The 22,017-nt window shown below is 41.1% G+C and overlaps 1 protein-coding gene across 1 annotated transcript in view; it reads right to left on the reverse strand.

Annotated features, from left to right (window-relative positions):
• Window positions 1-20,643: 20,643 nt before the first annotated feature.
• The window catches only part of SELENOI (selenoprotein I), a 62,212-nt gene continuing 60,838 nt past the window's right edge, over window positions 20,644-22,017 (reverse strand). Inside the window, exon 10 of the mRNA XM_040348397.1 lies at window positions 20,644-21,232. Coding sequence (XP_040204331.1) covers window positions 21,167-21,232 — 66 coding nt within the window. The 3' untranslated portion in view covers window positions 20,644-21,166. The remainder of the gene's footprint in view (window positions 21,233-22,017) is intronic.

Genomic DNA, 22,017 nt, shown 5'->3' on the forward strand with positions numbered 1-22,017 from the left:
ACCACTTCAGCTCCAGAAGATTTTACCCCCTTCATGACCAGGCCATTTTTTGCCATTTGGCACAGCGCTACTTTACCTGCCGATTGCATGGTCATGCTTTGCAGGGAAACAAAAACCTGTCAGAAGGGAGCTTTGTGTTGTTTACATACACAAAGCTTTCTTCTGGCACTCGCTCCTGCGATTGGTGGGTCCTGGTCCTAAATCATTGGCCAAGAACCGCCGATTGGCATGTGCTGGAGCCAGTGACAGCGCGGGCAGGCATACCCGCTACCTGAAAATGCAGAATCACATACTTACCGTATATACTCGAGTATAAGCCGACCTGAATATAAGCCGAGGCACCTAATTTTACCACAAAAAAATGGCAAAACGTATCAACTCGAGTATAAGCCTAGGGTGTCCATCTGCATGCCTCAATGTGTCCATGACTAGACTTACATTTAACATGGGAGTATATAGAAGGGGTGCCTGGATTCGAAAAATCGGAGCTCCCCAACCATTGTTCCCCCGGACAACAAACTTTGCACACTTGTAGTAGAAGAGTGGCTCTACATGTGTGCCAAGTTTGGGGTCCAGCGGACCTACGGCCGGCCGGCCGGCAACGGTTCCCCAAATTCCGGGGATTAGGCGCAAAAAGGTGACTCGAGTATAAGCCGAGGGGGGGCATTTTTAGCACAAAACAAATATGCTGAAAACTTGGTTTATACTCGAGTATATACGGTATACAGGATTCTGCACAGCCGGCACACACTGTACCAGTAAAACTTGTGCACGGTTGGAAAGTGGTTATATTAGTTATGTGGGTGCATTGCTTACATTTTTGCAAACAGTGGCACCCCCCTTTAAATATGAACTGTTTGTTCACACTTGGTGCAACGAGTAATGCAGGCTAAACGCACTAAAAATGATTGCCTGTATGTGTGACTTAGTGCTTAACACTCCGGCCTTGCACTGGGCTCCTTGGTTCCAAATCCAGCCAGGACACTACCTGCATATTTTCCCTATTATAGACCAATGGGTCCTAGCATAGGTTTGTGTGTTATGGGAGTAGGCACATTAGATTGTAAACTCTTTGAGGGCAGAAACTGATGCAAATGTACAGTAAGTCAAGGAAAGATGTCATTCTATAAATATCTGTAATAAATATATATCAAAAATAATATTCTTGAGGAAAATTGCAGGCATCTTGCATTTTTCGATCTCGTTCACACGGTCTTACTTGGGTTGAAAACCCTTCCATACACCCATTGAAATGACTGGCCTCAGGTAATACACAGAGATAAAACAAATCTTCCTACATAAGATGTACCTGTTCATCTGTAGTCATCTCTGCATCAAAGTTCAGAATTTATAAAGCTTGTCTGAGCTTTTAGAACACAGAAGGCAGAGAGCTGAAATTACACACTGCAGAGCTCAGGGAGGAGAGAGCTGATTGGAGGGAAGAGACACATCCCCCCTCCACACAGAAAGTTTTTCCCCCCTCACCTTTATTTCTCTTGGTGCCAGTGAAACGTGAGAGAGCAGAGGAATAAAAGCAGCAGACAGAAATTACACTTTGTGCTCTTTGAGACAATGATGTCAAATTGGGAGCAGCAGCTGCATCCCAATTGACATGAATAGGGCTGCATATACATGGATGCATAGAACACTTGTGAATCTCATGTAGGCAAATCAGAGACCTCATAAGGGTGTACGTTTAAAACAGTATCAAACCCTCCAACCAAAAAATGTAACCGTGTAGTTTACCAATCTTTAGATGTGGTGGCTGCAGTTTTTTTCCCTCTATTTCCACCTGGTGATTTGGTCAGTATAGGTAGGCCCCATACACACGATAGAATCCATCCGCAGATAAATCCCAGCAAATGGGTTTCTGCGGATAGATCCTATGGTGTGTACACGCCAGCGGATCTGTTTCCGCGGAGAAATCTCCTCTGGGATGGATTTCAGCAGATCGAATATATGCTGTGCTGCACAACATATCCATCTGCTGAAATCCATTCCAACGGATGGATCCGCTCGTCTGTACAGACTTACCGGATCCATCCGTCCAAAGGGATTCCCCGCACGCGTCGTAATGATTTGACGCATGCGTGGAATTCCTTTTATGACAGCGTCGCGCCCGTCGCCGCGTCATAATAGCGGCGACGGCGCGACACGTCATCGGCAGAGGATTTCAGCGCGGATTTCAATGCGATGGTGTGTACACGCCATCGCAGAGAAATCCTCTGAAATCCTCGAGAGGATTTATCCGCGGATACGGTCCGCTGGACCGTATCTGCGGATAAATCCTCTCGTGTGTATGGGGCCGTATAGTTAGGACTGCAGTACACAGAGTGCCTTGACGGGGCCTGCAGCTTACACATGCATTTGAAAATGCGTGCAACTAAACCTCTGTTTTTAATGCACACAGACAGGTGAATTTGGTTGGTTGCTGATTGGTCAGTAAGTTTGAGCCCGGATATTCTATGTTTATGCACCCTTTCCAGCGCTCCTTATTGTATTGATAGGTCATAGGTAGGGGCAGTGACTTGTGTTTGTTGTATTTATGATCTGGCTAGTAACATGCCCCCTTTATTAAACTTCCTGGACTCTGGATGAAGGCACAGCAGCACTGTCAGTCTGGGGGGAGTGGAGTGCTAGATGTACTAGCAGATTTAGACACTAAACCCCAGCTAACACTGTAAGACGTTACAGCTAACAGGTTTTACCATAAATAAAATCTAATCTTTGTAAGCACCCCTACCAGAGTTAAATGGCTTGTCTCTACCCTCTATCTGCAAGAGAGCTTGTTCTTTTGAAAAGAAACATACTCACTGGCTAAATCACCAGATGAAACTAAAAAGGAAGGACATCCTAAAAAAAAAACAAAAAAAAAACGAATGCAGCCATCACATCTCATGCCGCGTACACACGGCCGTTTTTCATGACGAGAAAAATGCAATTTTTTAAACTGGTCGTTAAAAACGGTTGTGTGTGGGCTCCAGAGCATTTTTCTCGACGAGAAAAATGGCCATTAAAAATTTAGAACCTGTTCTATTTTTTCTCGTCGTAAAAAATAGTCATGTGTAGGCTTTAAAGACGGGAAAAAAAACGTGCATGCTCAGAAGCAAGTTATGAGAAGGGAAATTAGCATAATTAGCCCAAAGGGCTATTCGAATGGAACTTCCCCTTTATAGTGCCGTCGTACGTCACCACGCTTTGCTAGAGCATTTTTTTTCACGATCGTGTGTATGCATGGCAGGCTTGACAAGAATCACATCAAGAAAAACATTGTTTTTTTGCATGACATGAAAAATGGTCGTGTGTACGCAGCTTAAGAATTGATCAGCTGCAATATAACAAATGTTTGCTTTGCTTTTAGGTTTAATACCACCTTAGTAAAGCAGAGCTTCACCCAAAAGGGAAATTCTGCTTGTTTGCACATCCCCCCCCCCTTCCACATTTGGCACTTTTTGGGAGGGGAACAGGTTTCTGGTTTTGACAGGTACCCGTCCCCACTTCTGGCTCAGATCAGTGCGGCCGTCTGGTCCCATAGGCGATGAAAGGAGTTAACATGATTTGATTGACCCATATTTTCAAAAGGCAGACCTGTCATGCCCTATTCCAATGGATGTTTACATTCCATGCAATAGAAATAAGTGTAATTAAAAAAAAATTTGCACTGAAAAAAAAAAAAATGTAATCTAAAAGCACTCCCATCCCTCCGTGCTCACGCACAGAAGCGACCGCGCACGCATATTTTTTTTTTTTTTAACATATAACCTTTATATATATATTTCCGTTGGACAATCATTTTTTGTTCATACACACCATTATAATTAATGTTAGTGTATGTTCTTTATGCCCTATCTTCGGGTTCCATGTCAATTTAAATTATTTTTGAAGTATAGATATTTTTGAGCGGTAATACGCTTTTTTATCCACAAGATGGCATGGTTCTTTTTTCTTTTGTAAATCAATGAGAAGTACAGCCTATTGTGATTTCTGTCTTAACTCCGCCTTGGCCAATGAGCTCATTTCGCTTTAGCTTTGGGCTGTATTAAAGCGGTGGTTCCCCCTAAAACACATTTCTAACAATAGATTCGTAAGACCCGTTACACTGCGGGTAGGCTGGCTTTTTTTTTTTTTTTTGTACATACCGAGATCTCGGCGTCTCGTCCCTTGGCGGTGGGCGTTCCTATTTGATTGACGTTCCTCGGACGGGCGCATACGTGACGTCACGACTTTCCGACAGAAGCCGAACGTCATTGCGCATGCGCCGTATAGAGTCGGCTCTATACGGCACCTGCGCAGCGACGTTCGGCTTCTTTCGGAAAGTCGTGACGTCACGTATGCGCCCGTCCGAGGAACGTCAATCAACTAGGAACGCCCACTGACAAGGGACGAAACGCTGAGATGTCGGTATGTACTTAAAAAAAAAAAAAAAGCCAGCCTACCCGCAGTGTAACGGGTCTTTCGAATCTATTGTTAGAAATGTGTTTTAGGGGGAACCACCCCTTTAATCACGCATGCACAGTGAGGTGTGCGTGCCCCTGATGATGTCATTAGGACGAAACGATCGTCGGGCTGCAACACACGCACTGTGCATGCGCTAACGGCCCAAGGCGGTCTGTTTAAATTTTGGAGCTTTTTCTTTTCCTTGCAAGGACTCTGTATATTTGTTCCCTATGTATGGGACATCTTTTTAATGGATTTTTAATAGAATTTTTAAATAAACCAATATCAATACTATGGAAATTTTTCCTTTTTTCATATGACATCTGCTGACCACCGTTGCTACATATCTCTGTGAGTGCTGTCATCCCTGACCCATATGAGGAGCTACGACGCTGTGGACCCTGATGTTTGATCCGTGAAGGATATCGATCCATCTCCACTGCCTGAGGGACGTTTGTATCCCAACACGCCTGTTTAGACCCTTCCTGAGAAGGTCGGGTCACAGGCTTTCCGGTAAGCCTCCATTTCTATTTACATTGGATTGTCTGTGGATTGCTTCCTCCTATTTCCATTTGCGGTCTTTTGGTGGATCTTCTGCTCTTTTACCATCTTCACCTGAGGGGACTACAAAACCCCTCCCCCGCGGGTTTTTCTTTTGTGGACTCTATTTAATTTTACTCATCTTCACCTGAGGGGACTACAAAACCCCTCCCTCGTTTTTTTTCCTTTGTGGACTCTATTTAATTTTACTCACCTTTATTTATACTTTCCTTGAAACATGGACTTATACTGAAACACTGTGTATCATTATCACTGTGATTATTTATGTGGCATAATTTACACTGATTTGTTGGAACACTGAGACAGGTTCTCTGGCTTCACTGCAGAAATACATTTGTTTTAGGCATCACTTACCTTCACAGGTTTAGTAATCATGTTTATTTTTTGCAACATTCCTGTTTACTTCAGAGGATAATTGGCATAGTAGATTGTGTTATTTTTATATTTCACTTATATAATTTTTCATTCATGGTTTATTGATTTATTTAAATATTCTATTGACACACTTTTCACACTTGATGTTATATTTTGTCTAGCGCTGCACTGTCTTTTTTCATACGTTTTTTTTGTTTTTGTATCTAAACATTTGTGTTCAGCTGCAGGACGTCCTTCCCGGGACCCACCCTTAATTGCTTTATTATTGCTTTCACCTAGCGCAGATTCCCCTATCCCATATCCCTTCCTTAGTAAATGGATACCTTTCCCATTATACAAAAAAAAATGGTGTATCTATTGTGTTTTGTTTTTATTAAAGTGTATTTTTTCCCCCAAAAATTGCGTTTGCAAAACCACTGCGCAAATACATTAGGACATAAAAAAAATTGCAACGATCGCCATTTTATTCCCTAGGGTCCCTGCTTAAAAAAAGAAAAACATATTATAATGTTTGGGGGGTTATAAGTATCTTTCTAGCAAAAAAATATGAATTAAAACTAAAAGTGTCAGAAAAAGCCTGGTCGGCAAGTGGTTAGGGATTAGAAAAACAAACTTTCTTACAAGTTTTGTTTGAAATTCCACCCATCAATGGTCAGCTAAGTAGACAGATTTCCTGTTGAATTATATGCCTTGTCTGGAATTCTCCTTTCAGTTTCTGATGATCCTCCAGGAAGGCGTTTCACAACCCACAAAAGTGAGACTTTGGTATGAAAAGTAAAAAGACAAGACTTCATATGAAAAGGATAAAATGTGATACTTCTATTCACACATAAGCTACATACATGTACATGGCACAACATCCATTGAATCAGTATAGTACACGGGATGGATACATTTATTACTACCCGTATACCTTACAGAGAACACTTTACACATGTTTAAAGTGCAAGTTCACCCTGATTATTTATATATATATATATATATATATATATATATATATATATATATATATATATATATATATAAATAAAGGGAAACTATGGTGTGTTAAAGATACAACACTAGTCAGAAACCTTATGATATATTGAGAACAGTTAACATGTTGACCGACATTGCTAGAATACACCAATTCACTTTACTCCCATGTCTAATCTTGATCCTGGAACACGCCTGGTGGTAACGATGGAACACCCTCTACACCGCCTCTCCCTGGAAATGTCAGTACTAAGATATTTCTTCACCCCCAATTAGATGCAAAGGTGCCTAGGAAGTCTAAGGCTCTGTTTCCACTACTGTGAGTTGTTGTGCGACTTGACAAATGTGAAGTTGCATAATAAGTCAAAACCCATGTATTTCAATGGTCCCCGTTCTAATTGGTGAGACTCCAAAAAAGGTTCTTGCACTACTTTGTTCCGATTCCAGCGCGACTTGTTCTCACCAGTCGCATGACATCGCATCAAAAATCACATTTCAAAGTCGCATTGTTAATCACCTAACTTTGGGGGTGCACTAGTGGAAACAGCCTTAATGTGTATGAAGGAGGAAGTAGAATAGGAGGTTACACAGAACAGGTTCCAGAGCACTTCTACACAGACCCTGTATAAGGGTACATTCACCTCAGCGTCTGGTGTGCAGTATGATGGCAGCTTTTCCAATGCGCCGATCACTGCTTTTTTTTTTTATGAATTTTATTGAGATGTTCAACAGTGACATTTCATTAAAGCAGAACTTTCCCCCCGAAAGAAAAAAGTTCTACTTTTCTGCCTTCTCCATTGAACTGGGAGGGGGGTCCTGGTTTTGACAGGTACCGCTTCCACGCCTATCCAGTTTACCTAGGCGATTCAAGCAAAGACTGGCCCTCCTCTTGGGAAATATAAATCCCAGGAGGCTGCTGAACCAATTTACAGGATGCAGCACGGCATGTGAAGTGGGGAGTTGGCTGTGAAGTAGAAGCTGGCTTCCCACAGTGGGGAGCTAAAGACTGGCGTAGAACTGGGCCGGGTAACGACAGTGCTGGATCTCGACAGGCAAGTGTCCTTTTGTTAAAAGTCTGCAACTACAGTATTTCAGGCTGTGCAAGGTGGTGGATTTCCCCACATTGTGATAGATATATATATATTTTTAAACTGTACTTTTTTCAGTGCACACCACCACGTGGTGTGAACTGGCCAGGTAGGAAACAGACAGTTTGCCTTTTCTTGTGATGGGACACCGTTGGTATAGCTGCCCAATGCAGTCCTACCACACCTGCTATAGCTTCCCAATGCAGTCCTACCACACCTGCTATAGCTTCCCAATGCAGTCCTACCACACCTGGTATAGCTTCCCAATGCAGTCCTACCACACCTGGTATAGCTTCCCAATGCAGTCCTACCACACCTGGTGTGCAAGTACCCTTACAGTTTGTTCAATTTCCCATAACCTTAACTATAAAGTATACAGACAGTTGGTATGCTTACCAGACAGCATTGCACATAAATGCTTCCAATGGTGTATAGTAGAGCTGCACGATTCTGGACAAAATGAGAATCACGATTTTTTTTGCTTAGAATGAAGACCACGATTCTCACGGCGTAAAATCTTTTACATTTATAAAAAAAAAAAAAATAATATGGGCTAACTTTACTGGCTATTTTTTTTTTAATTCATTAAAGTATTTTTTTCCAAAAAAATAGCATTTAAAAAGACTGCTGCGCAAATACAGTGCAACATAAAATATTGCAACAACCGCCATTTTATTCTCTAGGGTCTCTACTAAAAAATCTATCATGTTTGGGGGTTCTAAGTAATTTTCTAGCAAAACAAAATAAATGATTTTAACTTGAAAAGAGCGGTCAGAAAAAGGTTTGGTGTTTAAGTGGTTAAACTTCCCTAATTTACATACAGAAGTTTATTCCTTTGAAGTGATACAATGTTTAGACTTAACTTTCCACTGATAAAGAATGTTTTTAAAACTTGGCAGGCTGCCCAGACTTGGCAGATTGCCCAGACTGACTTTTGGCTGAGAGCAGACAGGAAATTCTTTGCATACCAAAGTGCAGAGAGAAAATTATATTCATGTCAAAGATCGTGAAGCCCTGTATCAAAAATTGCAACGGGAAAAAGATCGCGATAACGATTCTTGACGATTAATCGTGCAGCTCTAGTGTATAGCAACATTGCTCCCAACCACCACTAGAGGAAACAAAGGAAGGTGAGTGATACACTTTGTATTGGGCGCAGCCCATCTCTTGTCTTGCTTCAGCTCCCTGTAAAGGGTGTTACGGTATATCCCGAACAGGTCCCCAGCCTTGAAGCAGTATATTTACATATTTACTCTTCCTACGGCAGCTGCTCCCTCCACCACTATTGCAAACTGAAGGGAAAGAGAAAGCAGTACACTTTGTACTGGAATAAATTGGCATCCCCGTCTCATTGTACCTCCAGCTGTGGAAGCAATTTGTTTGCATCATCTCATCCTGCAGCAGCTGCTTCCCCCAACACTAGATGGAGCTGAAGGGAAGTAGGAAAGATGAACTCTGTATTGGGATAAACGCAGAGGCGGCTCTTTAATTAGGCAAAGTAGGTGGTCGCCTAAGGCCTCGCGGCCGCTTAATTTGTCTGATGTATTGCCCCAGTTTTGAGGACAGGGAACCTTAAAGCTGCTCCGCGCGGGCAGCGTTAAGAGCTGTATCACTTAAGTGGGGCCTCGTGGCAGCCGAACAATTGATTTGCAGCGTAACTTTATTTTAGAGGTGAGAGGACACCTTAATGCTGTGTGCAGACTGCGTTAAGAGCCCTGTCACACTCGCCCCTCACATAACCCAAGACTTCTGGAGCTTTGCTTACCAGCCAATGAGGAGTGACGTTGCGTCCACTCACATCACCCCCCCCCCCATCCACCGTATAGGGATCTCAATTAGCTGGGAAGGCCTACCGAGGATCTCAATCTGGGAAGGCCTACCGAGGATCTCAATCTGGGAAGGCCTACCGAGGATCGCAATCTGGGAAGGCCTACCGAGGATCGCAATCTGGGAAGGCCTACCGAGGATCGCAATCTGGGAAGGCCTGCCGCGTAGCGGATGGACGGAGTGGGGCCTTGTGTCTAAGTTTTGCCTAAGACCCCACAAAGCCTAAAGCCGCCTCTGGATAAATGAGCTGCCTGTCTCTTGCAAATAATTTATAAACATGTTATACAATAATAGAAATCCAGAACAAACCGTACAGGAGGAAATGGTACAAAAATGACACAAGTGCTCACTTCAAATAAACCATAGTTTCCCTTCAAATTGTCCACAAGTCCTTCAGTCAGTTTTAAAGGGGATAAGGCTTTGTGCTGTATATATATATATATATATATATATATATATATATATATATATATATATATATATATATATATATATATATAAATATATATATAAAAGCTATTTGTCCAGCAAAACTGGTGGTAAATTTCATGCTGTGCGAAAGGGGCAAAATCAAAGGTTCTCTTATTTCCGCAACAAGCTAAACCTTATTCATTCATAAAAATAAAGTGGTGTTAAGGAAAATCCCACATTACGACCACTAGATGGAGCGGAGGAATAAAAATAATCATCAGCTCCATTTAATGGATGTAATGAAGTGTTTTCTGTTGAGAAAAGAAGAAACATTTGCACAGAATAAATGTACTAGCAGTTTTGCTGGATGAATAGCTACGCATTTTATTTTTCAAATAATAATAATTTCCATGCATTGCTTCTCATGAATCTGCTGTAAGCTGCAATGTGCATGAGTAGCAGCTACAGAGAAGTTGTGGCAATTCCAATAACCACTTGGATATGTATGCACATGAGGTCCCCCAAAATCAGAAAAAGTAGGCGGGGCCAGACGGAATCAGCAATAAAAAGAGAGATCAGGAAGAGGGTCAAAAAAACACGAACATAACGAAAGTTGAACATAATAATTTTTACCTTAGAGATGAAGATGCACTTTAAAAAACGCTCAGTAGATTTTGGTCAGATAAAAAGAAAAGTTGAAGCCATACAAAAAACAAAAACAAACAAAAAAAAAAAAAAACCTTGACAACTCCAGAAAGATATGTCTTGTTTTAGATGTATACTAGAAATATATTTACACAGATGAGTAACTGGCTTCTTGTTGAGTTAAAAAAAATATACAATAGAGATTTCACATTCAACATTCTCATATATAAAGCTAAAAGTAACAACTGAATACTAAACAGAGTCCATTTCTGCAGCTAGCAATAATATTCACAGATCACACCACAGCCGGGAGCGGATTAACAATACGGTTCCAGTCATAGAAAGGCGAAGCCAACATGTACCAGTAGTTACTGAGAATCTGTCAGGATAAAAAAAAGGGGGGACCCCCACTGCTGACACAATCGTTTTCTCAGCACTATATCAGTTTATAATTATGCAACTATTTTAATACATTTTATTTTAGTTTTAATGTATTATCAGATGTTGTAGATACTGTATTATATTCTCGCCATAGCCCTGATGAAAGGGGCGTCTGACCACCAAAACGTGTTGGAAAGTTCCCAACAATAAATCAAATATTGTCCATTGATTCTTCGTTTGGTGTTCTACGTATTTTTATTTTTTGTTTGGCTTGTTGCTTTTTTCCTTGCTTTCTTACTTAATTACTAACTCCGAATGATGCCTGATAGGTCTATGCATGTTCCCGGTCAAAGACTCCACACTGAAGGATAAAAGGCAAAGAGCCCTGAGAGGAGAAGCCCCACTCCCATACTTCTATTCTGACAGATTCCCTTTAAAACCAAAGTGTTGGTGGAGTGAGGACACACTAGTGTACCGTTCGCTGTTTTTATTTTTAACAGGATTACATCATAAAATTCCAAAGAAGATCATAGAAATCACAATGATATCCTGCAGGAAAAGAAACATTACACCTCATCCCGTCCTTTTGCTGCCCTCAGATATTACTCAGCTATCTGCATTCATCTTCAAAGACATTAGGTGGTTGATTTACGAATACTGCATAGTGCACAATCTGGAGCAGCTCTGCATTGTAACCAATCAGCTTCCAGCTTTTTTTTTTGGCAAGGCTTAATTGAAAAATCTGAAGAAGCCGATTGACTTCCATGCAGAGCTGCACCAGATTTTGCACTCTCCGGTTTAGTAAATTCACCCCTAGAAGTCGTTAGATTAAAAGGAAAACCTTTCCCTTACACATTAAAGGGTTAGAAGATCATTCAGAAAAAATGAAAAAAAAAAAAAGTGAACACTGTACACTATCCCCACAACCCTGGGCCCCGGTGTACTTACTTACCTCTGTGGGTGCTGAGCTCAGTGCCCATGCAAGCCAGTGTAGTGGTCCAGGGATTTTAAATCACCGCTCTTCTTTCTGTAGGGCTTCCGGAACAGACTGATAGGTCAGTGCCGACACAGATCGTCGCTCCGATCCACCCTTCAGAAAGGGGGAGAGGAATGGGGCATTGAAATCCCCAGACCACTGCACTGGCTGCATGGGTACTGACGGCTCATCACTCACAGAGGTAAGTACAGTGGGGGTAGTTTTGGGTTGGGTGTAGGGCTTTTTCTCTGAAAAGATGTACATACACATTAAAGTTAACAGGCCACAGTCAGAGAAAGCGAGTCCAAAAGGGATGCTCAGATTGCCCCCCCCCCCCCAATGCCCTTCTCCTTGAAATGTAGTGCATGTCTAAACAAAAACAAATAAAAACCCACAGGCATGTAGTACATCTCTGCAAAACAGACATTTCTCCAAAAACTACCAGAAGCACTGATTTTTCGTGTAGTTGAGATGAATACGCTGCCCGAAATCCCAAGCATTTTCCTCTGCTGGACAACAGAACAGCTCCCTCCTTTACCTTCTCTTCATAACAAGGGGTCTTCGGTAGTCCAGCAGGAGAAAACTCCAGCAAGGCCTACAACACTGGTTGGAAGTCGTGCAACAGAGGCAGCGTCATCGGCTCCCGGTGGGAACTTTGAATCCAACTGGCTTTGTGGAAGATCACTGGGAATTCTTTTAGCAGCCTTTTTTTTGCAGGGAAACATGAATGTATTGCTCTTGCGCTTTTTTTTTTTTACGTTCTCCATGGGCTCTCTCACTCCTTCCTACATCTATATCAGTGTTTATTGCCTTTAAGTTATTGTTTTCTGTTTAACTGTAATATGAGCAGTTGTACTGCACTGTACCAAAGATTAATATACAATATTAATGTAATTTTATCTAGAAAATTGAGACGTTAAACCTGAATAAGCCTTGATTGCTGAAGGCATTTATCTGCTCCATGCATTCATCATTTAGTAGTTTTTTTTCTCATTTTGCCAGCTATTCCGCCTCATTACGTTGATCATGCTGATTTATAGAAGCTTATTTTCTTGGAATTTTTCTGTTTAAAGGATGTTAAACTGCTCTTATGTTTTAATTAGAACAGGTTTTTAGTTTGAATCCAACTCTTCTCGCTCTAATATATATATATATATACACACACACACATACATACATACATACATACACACACACACTGTCAGAGGCAGGGCCCTCCTAACCCCCTTGTATTGATATTGAATTGTCACTGCTCGTCTCCTTTTATCTTATAAATTGCTGCACAAACTCTAGGCGTTCTATAAAGCCTGTATAACAATACCTCCCAGGTGGGCAGCAAATATTTGCATACATTTTTTACTCTTAAAAACACTTTGCAGACAGCTTCTGACACTTCTGTGTTTGGTGGGTCACCTCCTGGGAGTGTTGGCTTCTCTTGCTGCCCCCCTACATCACTACCCTGTTCTGTAGTGAAGGGTTGGTGGGGGGACCACAGCACCCAGCCAAGTTTCAATGCACTGCCTGCCAAAGGGGCAATTATAAAGCTTCCTCTATTACAGAGGACGGCTGTTGAATGTTCTACGTTCTTCACCTGGTGACAGGGTCCCTTTTAACACAGCTTTCTTGGAAAGAGTAGACGGCTGCATTATACCTCTCAAAGTCTGTGCACAATTTCACAGTACATTGCTGAACTCAAGGACAAGTCCTCCTGCTCATATATTAAAGCAGACGTCCAGTCTTGCACAGCTGTACAGGCTTCTCTCCTGTACTGATTTTACCAACTCTGATTTCCACTGCACATTGTGAGCTTTTTCACACTATGCATTAGAAGCTTCAGCAAGTCAGATATTATCTGCCTAATTTGGAAGATGTCCATCATTATGGGATGACTTGCACCCGAAAGTCCTCTAAAAACTCAATCAGGTTATAGCCAGACCACCATTCCTAATTTTTATGTACAGCATACTGACAGGAATGGTACCAGCCGATTGGCAAAAAGCCCACTTGGTACCAATATTCAAAAAAATGGGCGAGATATATTCCTGGAAACTATAGGCCAGTCAGTCTAACATCGATAGTATGTAAACAACTGGAGGGGATGATAAGGGACTATTATCCAAGGTTTTGCTAATGAATAAAGCATCAATAGTCGGCATGGATTTATGAAAGGTCGCCCATGCCAAACTAATCTGTTGAACACACATACACAGGTTGAACTGAATGGACTAATGTCTTTATTCAACCTTACTAACTATGTAACTGTAATTATATAGTCCCCCCCCCCCCAGCCTGACTGTCCCATCCCCTTTTTCAATGAATTCTAATTATTTCAACCATAGAGGCTCAGCTTTAAATGTGGGCATTAGGATCACCGACGCCAGGTGCTGTGATGTTTTTAGGGATGTACAGCACCTTGCAGGCCCCTCCCACCAGCCATGATCTGCCTCCTTTACAAAGAGAAGCACAGGGAGGCAGTGATGACATCACTGGGACTAAATGAATGTAATGAAATAAAATAACAGTACGATTTTATTTGAAAATGTCATTAGTTTGTTGATGATGGGGGGGTTGGGAGAGGAAAGAGGGAAGGCAAAATATAAGCAGATTTTCAGCTTCAACCATCCCAACTTGTAACAAAAGTAAGAATTAAAAAAAAACACAGCTTTAGATAAATTTCGAGTTCCTTCCGTTTTGATTCTTGCAACAGAAGGTAGGAACAATGGAAGTTTTATACAACATGGAACACTAAAAGATTTTCCTTTTTTTTGGTATGCAGACTTCAGCTCAAATGTTAGAAGAGTCATCGCAAACTACATCACTCAGGGGATTCTTGGTATTATTTTGCTCACTGCTTGAGCATATATATATGCTTTATCTATAAATAATGCAACAGAACAGGTTGAAGATATAATGCATATTTACCATTTTCTCCATAAATAAATAAAAAGACAAACAGCATTAGTTTATAAATTTGCTTTTCTAATATTTCAGCTACACTGGAACCCCAGTGTGTCCTCACCCAAACTCAAGTAATCATTGTTAAATGTTAAAAAAAATATGACGGTCACAACATGAAACACACAGTATATTGTACATGTACATATTTAAAAAAGAAAATAAGTTATTGGCAACTATTTCTCATGGTTGATATCAGAATCCACCCACAGACACGTTTAATAAAAGAAAAAAAAAAGAAAAATGCATCTGCGGATCCCACACTGAGCAATACTATTAAATTACATATAATACCACTTGACCGCACTTGGTACCTCCAAGTGTACCCTGTCCAAAATAAAACAATGGGTTTAGATACACCCTTCATTCAAGCACGGGGAAGAAGGCTTTAAATAAAATAACCTACCATATATATAAAAAAAAAAAGAAAACCGGCATGCTACGCTTTCCCACCACCGAATCTGGGCGAACCAACCTAGAGTAGAAAAATTAGCACCAGACGAAGAGAGACAATGGCAAAAAGAGGGAGCAGATTGGAAAAAAGCTGGGGGGGGAGGGGCCCGTGTCCCTGATTGACAGAAGGAATCATGTTTTCAACACATATTTCAATAAAACTAAGCAAAAAATAAAATAAAAAAATGATATAAAAAAAAAAAAGGTACAGCTTATTTACATAATAACGTTGCTGTCTAAAACATGCCGTGCATTTGTTGCGTTCTAGTGTATTCTGGAGTTGCCCCAGTGTTTGTAGTCTAAGGCCCCTTTCACATTGAGGCGTTATTCATGCGGTACAGCGCTAAAAATAGCGCTGCTATACCGCATGAATAAATCTTGCCCTGCAGGCTTCAATGTGAAAGCCCGAAGGCTTTCACACTGAAGCGGTGCGGTAGCAGGACCGCTCCAAAAGTCCTGCTAGCCGCATCTTTGGAGCGGTATAGGAGCGGGGTGTTTACCGCTCCTATACCGCGCCTTCCCATTGAAATCAATGGGAAATGTCTGCAGAGGCGCATTGCGGGCGGTATTAACCCTTTTTCGGCCGCTAGCGGGGGTTAAAACCTCACCGCTAGCGCCTGAATATCGCGGTAAATACGACGGTATAGCGCCGCTAAAAATAGCGCGGCTATACCGTCACCGCACCTCCGCTGCCCAATGTGAAAGCAGCCTAAAGATGCACTTCAAGACTTGGGCACAATTCACAATTAAATATATGCAAAACTCTGTACAAAATGAAGGTTGAGATTTGCGCCATGGTATGCAATGGAGCGGTTCTCGTGGCATTGACTATTATGCAATGACCACCATTTTTGCCTTTAGCTTTTCATGTATTTAACTGCATTACAAATGTAAACTGAGTCCCATATAGAAAACAACTTGCAAATCGTATGCATCTCCCGGTTTCTGTGGTTCGTGTCTTTGGAGGACAAAGGATTGGTGACCTCACATGACCAGCAGACCAGGAAGCCGTCTTAGTAGGGCGTAGAAATTTGATTTAAAAAGATGCAGTACACAGGGCGGCTCGTGACTCCACATGTACAAGAAACTTTCACCTACTTTGTACAGATGTGGGAAAACGGAATTTTAATGCCCAACCAAAACCAATTTAGGTTTGTAACTGGCTTTCATTAGGCTAAAAAGGACAATCACTGCTGGTTAAAGCAGAACTAAACTCCCAATCAACGGGAACTATTTTCAATCCTTATGCTGCCATCAATAGTAGATAGAATGGTATATTCTATTTACTGGCGTATAACACTCACTTATTTACCCTGAAAATAGAGGGTAAACTGTGCCTGCGTGTTATACGCAGGGGGTGTGGAACGTTTTTTCCCTGAAACATCCCTCTTAAAGTTAGGGTGCGTGTTATACGCCGATAAATACGGTACTTATTTAAAAAAAAAAAAATTTCTTCAGTTTCTTCCTGGCCTAGGCCCAAATGATACAAGGAGTCTCATGAGATATAAATTGATTACAGGTGCCCTTGGGTGGTAATCAACACCCTAAATTACAAATGTGCCACGTCCTAATTTTGAATGGGTTAAACATAATTGTGGAAAAATTGACTTTGTAGGCACGTTTGTAAAATATATTTTTTTTAATGTTTCACAATTGTGACATATTGATAAATACATCTAAAAATAGAACACATAAAATAAATAGAATACAATACAAAAACCTTGAGTTTTATCACGTGATCCATTTTTTGTAATGTATTCTATTTATTTTGTGTATTCTATTTTTAGATGTATTTGTTTATCAATATGTCACAATTGTGAAACATTAAAATTGTTATATTTTACAAACGTGCCTACAAAGTCAATTTTCCCACAATTTTGAGCACATCCCAGGAGTCTTCATGGACACTTTTTTCATCTGGAGGAGGGGCTTTCTCAGCTAAGCCCACCCTCCTGCCTGCCTGAGCTAAGGGCAGATAGATAAGAAGCAAATGCTACATTAATCATCCTGCCTTATTCAAGATGACTACGGCCAGGAATGCTAGGGGCAAGTTTTTCCAAAGTGATTTCTCAGAAGAAACCTAAAAATAAAAAAATGGAAACATGAATGGATGAGCAAGTTTCCTTTGAATATTATAAATGTATTCAATAGCTCAAATACCGTTTAGTTCAACTTTAAGCAGTTTTATCGTTCCTGTCCACTTTACTGGCATGTTTGACATAATAAGACAATGCAGTGAAATCAAATGATTTTTGATACTTTTTCTGCTCGCTCATCTTGGGCACAACTTCCTACAGTAATGTACAGACCGTCTGTAAAGGTCCTTTTGACCTATTTTACTAAATTCATTCTGACAAACTGATTATGAGCCCCTATAATGACCAATGTGAACAACACCTTTGGCCACACGTGGGCTTTCATTTTGTCAATTCTGCTGCAGGATTAAAGATCTGTATGTCATGACGTCAGCGGCTGACCCTTTTACAGAACTCGAAAATAATTCTTCTTGCAAATCTCTGGGTGTTACACTTGTTTGAAAAGACATGTCCAGCCAGTGTTGGAAGGATTCGATCCCCTGTACATTTTTACTGCCATCAAGGGTCCATCCGATACATTTACTCCCCAGCTGACATTTTACCAGACAGAAAGTGAGGGGAACTCACCAACAGCAGCACAGAGAAATAAAATGGCTTTTCTTGAGCATGGGAAGGGTAGAACCCCAGTCAGATTTTGCTTTACTTCCTGTCTGATAAAACCATTATCAGCAGGACAGGAAGTGAGAGATAATCTCTCCAACGGGCCTCCAGATAGCAATGAAAACTTGATAACACTTCTAATCCTTCAGCAATCCATCCAAAACCAAAAAAGTGTGTTTTGGCTGAGGTACACAAGCATAGTGGGAAATATCTGACTCTATGCCAACGCTCATAGCTTTGCCCTAAACACTAGCGATGAGTACATTTTTGGCACCACAGAGACATCCACCAAAGTAGAGCATAGTTCCAACATTATGTTGAGAAGATCCATTTCTCACCAAACGTAAATTATTTAAGAACTTGGATGAACAACCAGAAAAAAAAAAAATGTGGTATTTAAAAGTTGATTATTTCAATGTTTTACAATATCACATCTGCCAGACAAGAAAAGTTGAATAAGTAATCTTAGATCTTTCTGTCACTGAATGTCCATGTAGACGGGTTGAATTTTAAGCAACTCCTGCTGAATCGGATGACATTCAAAGCACCGATGTCCTTGCGAGCTCTAACTTTACAAATGTAGATGCAAAAATCGACTGGACTAGGTGGAAACTGGTCAGCCGGATAGATACTAGATCCGATTAGATGCAGTCACTGTTCAGCAAAGCTACTGCATTCAGGGTGCCCGAATGTAAATTGGGAAAATCAACTGCTTTTCTCTCATTCAGGCTCCATGCACACTGGGCTTAAAAAAACGGCTGTTCTCTTTGGAGTAATAAATGTCCATATAGAGCATTTTTGTACAATGCTTAGATGAGTTTAGGAGAGTTTTACGTATTTTTTTTTTTGCCAGCGAACTCCAATCAGAAACGCGCATTTTAACGTTGTTCTCAAAATATGCCTCTTAGGCCCTGTACACACGGTCGATCCATTCGATGAGAATGGTCCGACAGACCATTTTCATCGGTTCACCTCTGAAGCGGACTGATGGTCTGATGTGCGTACACACCATCAGTTCAAAAACCGATCGGGTCAGAATGCGGTGACGTAAAACACACGACGTGCTGAAAAAAAACGAAGTTCAATGCTTCCAAGCATGCGTCGGCTTGATTCTGACTATGCGCAGGTTTTGAACCGATGCTTTTGTGTACTAACCATCGGTTTGGACCGATGGACAGCCGTTCATCGGTTCGATTGTAAAGCAAGTTCTCTAATTTTTGTCCGAAGGACAACAGACCGATGGGCTGTACACACGGTCGGTTTGGACCGATGAAACTGGACTTCAGGCCGTTTTCATTGGTTTGGACCGACCGTGTGTACGCGGCCTTAACGTCCTAATGAGCATAGCCACGTAGGATAACATTGAGTTGCTTCTACAGGCAGAACACAAAACTCCTGTGGAAGCAACGTTTTTTATGCCAGTGCGCATGGAGCCTTGGGCTAAACAAAAAATAAATAAAAATTGAGGTACTGTATGTGGTGACCTTTACAATACAGCAGACAGGTATAAAAGTTTAATTTGCCCGTCAGCAGAGGTAGCCAATACACCAAGTATGTAACAGATCAGGATAGAGCACCCAGTATCATATACAGTCTGCTGTATCCAGTTATCCATTTTCCCATCTACACAATTACACAGACCCCCCTTTGGGCTTTGTTCATGTGTCAAACTTCCTTTGTTATGCATGCAAAGTATACACAGCAGCGAAAGGAGTTCTGTTGAACTCTCAGATAATCGCACACACTTATATCCACAGGAAACCTATAAGATTGCACTTGTGTCTTCAACTGTGATTGGCTTGATGTAAATAATCTGATCATATGTGAACATTTTAAAAACCATTGTTTCTAGGTAGTGGTTGAATTTTACAAGCACAGGGTTCAGAAAAATATACTTAACTATATAAAAGGTTGTTTTTTCTGTTAATTCTGTTATAATGGTGTCATAACTAATCACATGTGCAGCACCATGCAAACTGCAGATCAAAACACCAAGATGGTTTAATTTGCTCTGCTGGGGTTTTTCGCCTTCCTCTGGATCAACTGTGTGTATAGAATTGGGTATATGGGATTGTACGATATCTTTTATTTTATTTATTTTTTATGGTTGAACTAGATGGACTTGTGTCTTTTCAACCTGACTATGTAACCATGTGTATGGTAGCTTCCATGACTGTAAAGGATAGGAAGGTTTAGTTCTGCTTTAGCCATTTGCAAAACAAATCATCCTATATACAAGTCTGGCAGTACCTGTACTGTGATGAGCAGGAAAATACCCTGATTATATTGTACTCAGAAAGGTTTGTTAAAAAACAGATCATGATCAGCGTTCCACGTGTACAGGTAGGCAGATTACTACAAAAGGTACAAGAGCTTATGGAGATAAGTGAAGTGGGGACAAGCCCCAAAGGACCAGCTGGACTTCTGGCACAGAGATCCTATGGTTGGGGTTTATTTAAGCATCACTTAAAGGGTCACTAAAGGAAAAAAAAATATTAAAAATAGATTAAATTCAATCATATAATGTACCTGCAGTTTCACTTTCGTTTTTAAACTGGTTTCACGTTTCTGTGAAGTAAAGAGACCCACAGAACAAAAACAAATCCAGGGCAGTGTTTTGTTTTTAAAATGAATCTGATTGGTTCTGAGGAGTTTTAGACACACATCTTGGACCACAGTGAAAAGCTGCCATGAGATTTTTCATAAGGAGCCAGACAACCAGGAAGTGTGGAGATCAGAGCAGAATTACAGCAACTTCAAAGCAAAAACGAGCAATGAGGACATGAAACCAGTACTGCAGTAAGGTAAAGGAAGCTATTTAGCTTAAAAAAAAAAAAAAAATTCCTTTAGTGATCCTTTAAAACTGCTGTCCTGTCACTTTCGCTCATAATGCCCACCTTTCTTTCTAGGTCTTGTTTCTGATACAAGTGTCTATACGATCAGACGACCTGATTAATAAAAAAGAAAAAAAAAATAGATAGACCTCCTGATTATAGCATGATACAAACATCACAATGTGCTGAAGACTCACTCATTTGGCTCCTGTGCCATGACCTTCACCTGGATATTAGACACAGCCTGACTCCAGTTACATCTCATGTGCATAAGGGCAGGTAAAAAAAATAATTAAAAAGTAATCCAAACATAAATGGAGATGAAGGGAAAGGGGCAGGCTGGTCCGGGAACATTCAATTGGTCTAATATTTACAAATAAGCAGTCCTGTCATGTTCTCCAGCGGCCCGTTAAAAGAAAAAGAAATGCGGACTGTTGGTTTCTAGAGACCCAGTGGGCCAACGCTGTTCTGGGTGGTGATGGACAAAGTTCCAGAAGGTGATTCTTACACAACTTCTGCAGACTGCAAGCCGATTTTCTCTTCCTCCTCTAGTCAGTCCGTGTTGGGTTTTCTGAGTGAAAACGGTAAGATGTTGAAGTGTTTACTTAGCTGGTTAACCTGTAAGAGAAGGAAAAAAACAGACAGACAGTGAGCCACCAGTCACAGTTTGAAAAACCATCAGAGAGATTTAAAGGTCAGTTTTGTATTGGTGTATATCCATGACACAGGCAGGATATTCACAGAATCTGGGTTATGGGCTGCTACCTTCAGGTGGTTTGACACAGGCAAAGCTTTTTGACATGCCCGCTAGGCCGTACCTTCATAAGCCTAATCTTACTCTGAGATCTCAGTTTTTTAGCAAGCAATGCAGAACATAGGAACAGAGGGGAGGGTGGCATGTGTCCTGAACTGTACTCCAAGTATGGAATGTACAGGGAAGTATAAATTCCTTTTATCTTAATAGTAAAATAAGACACTAGGCTAGAGACTCAGATTCCAGGACAACCCCAAGCAATGAATTATAGAGATGGGCAACAAGGCAAAAAGAACTGAGCCAATGGGCCCAACAAAACAGACAAGGGTCTAGGACTCAACTCAGTGCTGAAGCCTGCATCCGCAGAGGCCTGGCCATCAACCCGGAAGAAACTGGAGAAGGCATGAATTGAAAACCAATTGGAAGCCTTACTAGGTTAAGCAAGACACACTTAATTTACTTATAATGAATAACCCGTGCTGGCGTGGTAAAAAACCTGTGCTGAATAGAGCCTCTACCTGGTGACTTTAAAAAAAAACTAACAGTGCACAGGTTGTAAAATGTTTGCTTTGAAGATGAAGCCTGAAGAGAACAGATGGTGCACCATGCATTTAGAGGAGGCAAACGCCCCTGAAGAGGGTTTTTGGAG

Source organism: Rana temporaria, chromosome 4 (genome assembly GCF_905171775.1).
Source record: "Rana temporaria chromosome 4, aRanTem1.1, whole genome shotgun sequence".
NCBI classification, from domain to species: domain Eukaryota; kingdom Metazoa; phylum Chordata; class Amphibia; order Anura; family Ranidae; genus Rana; species Rana temporaria.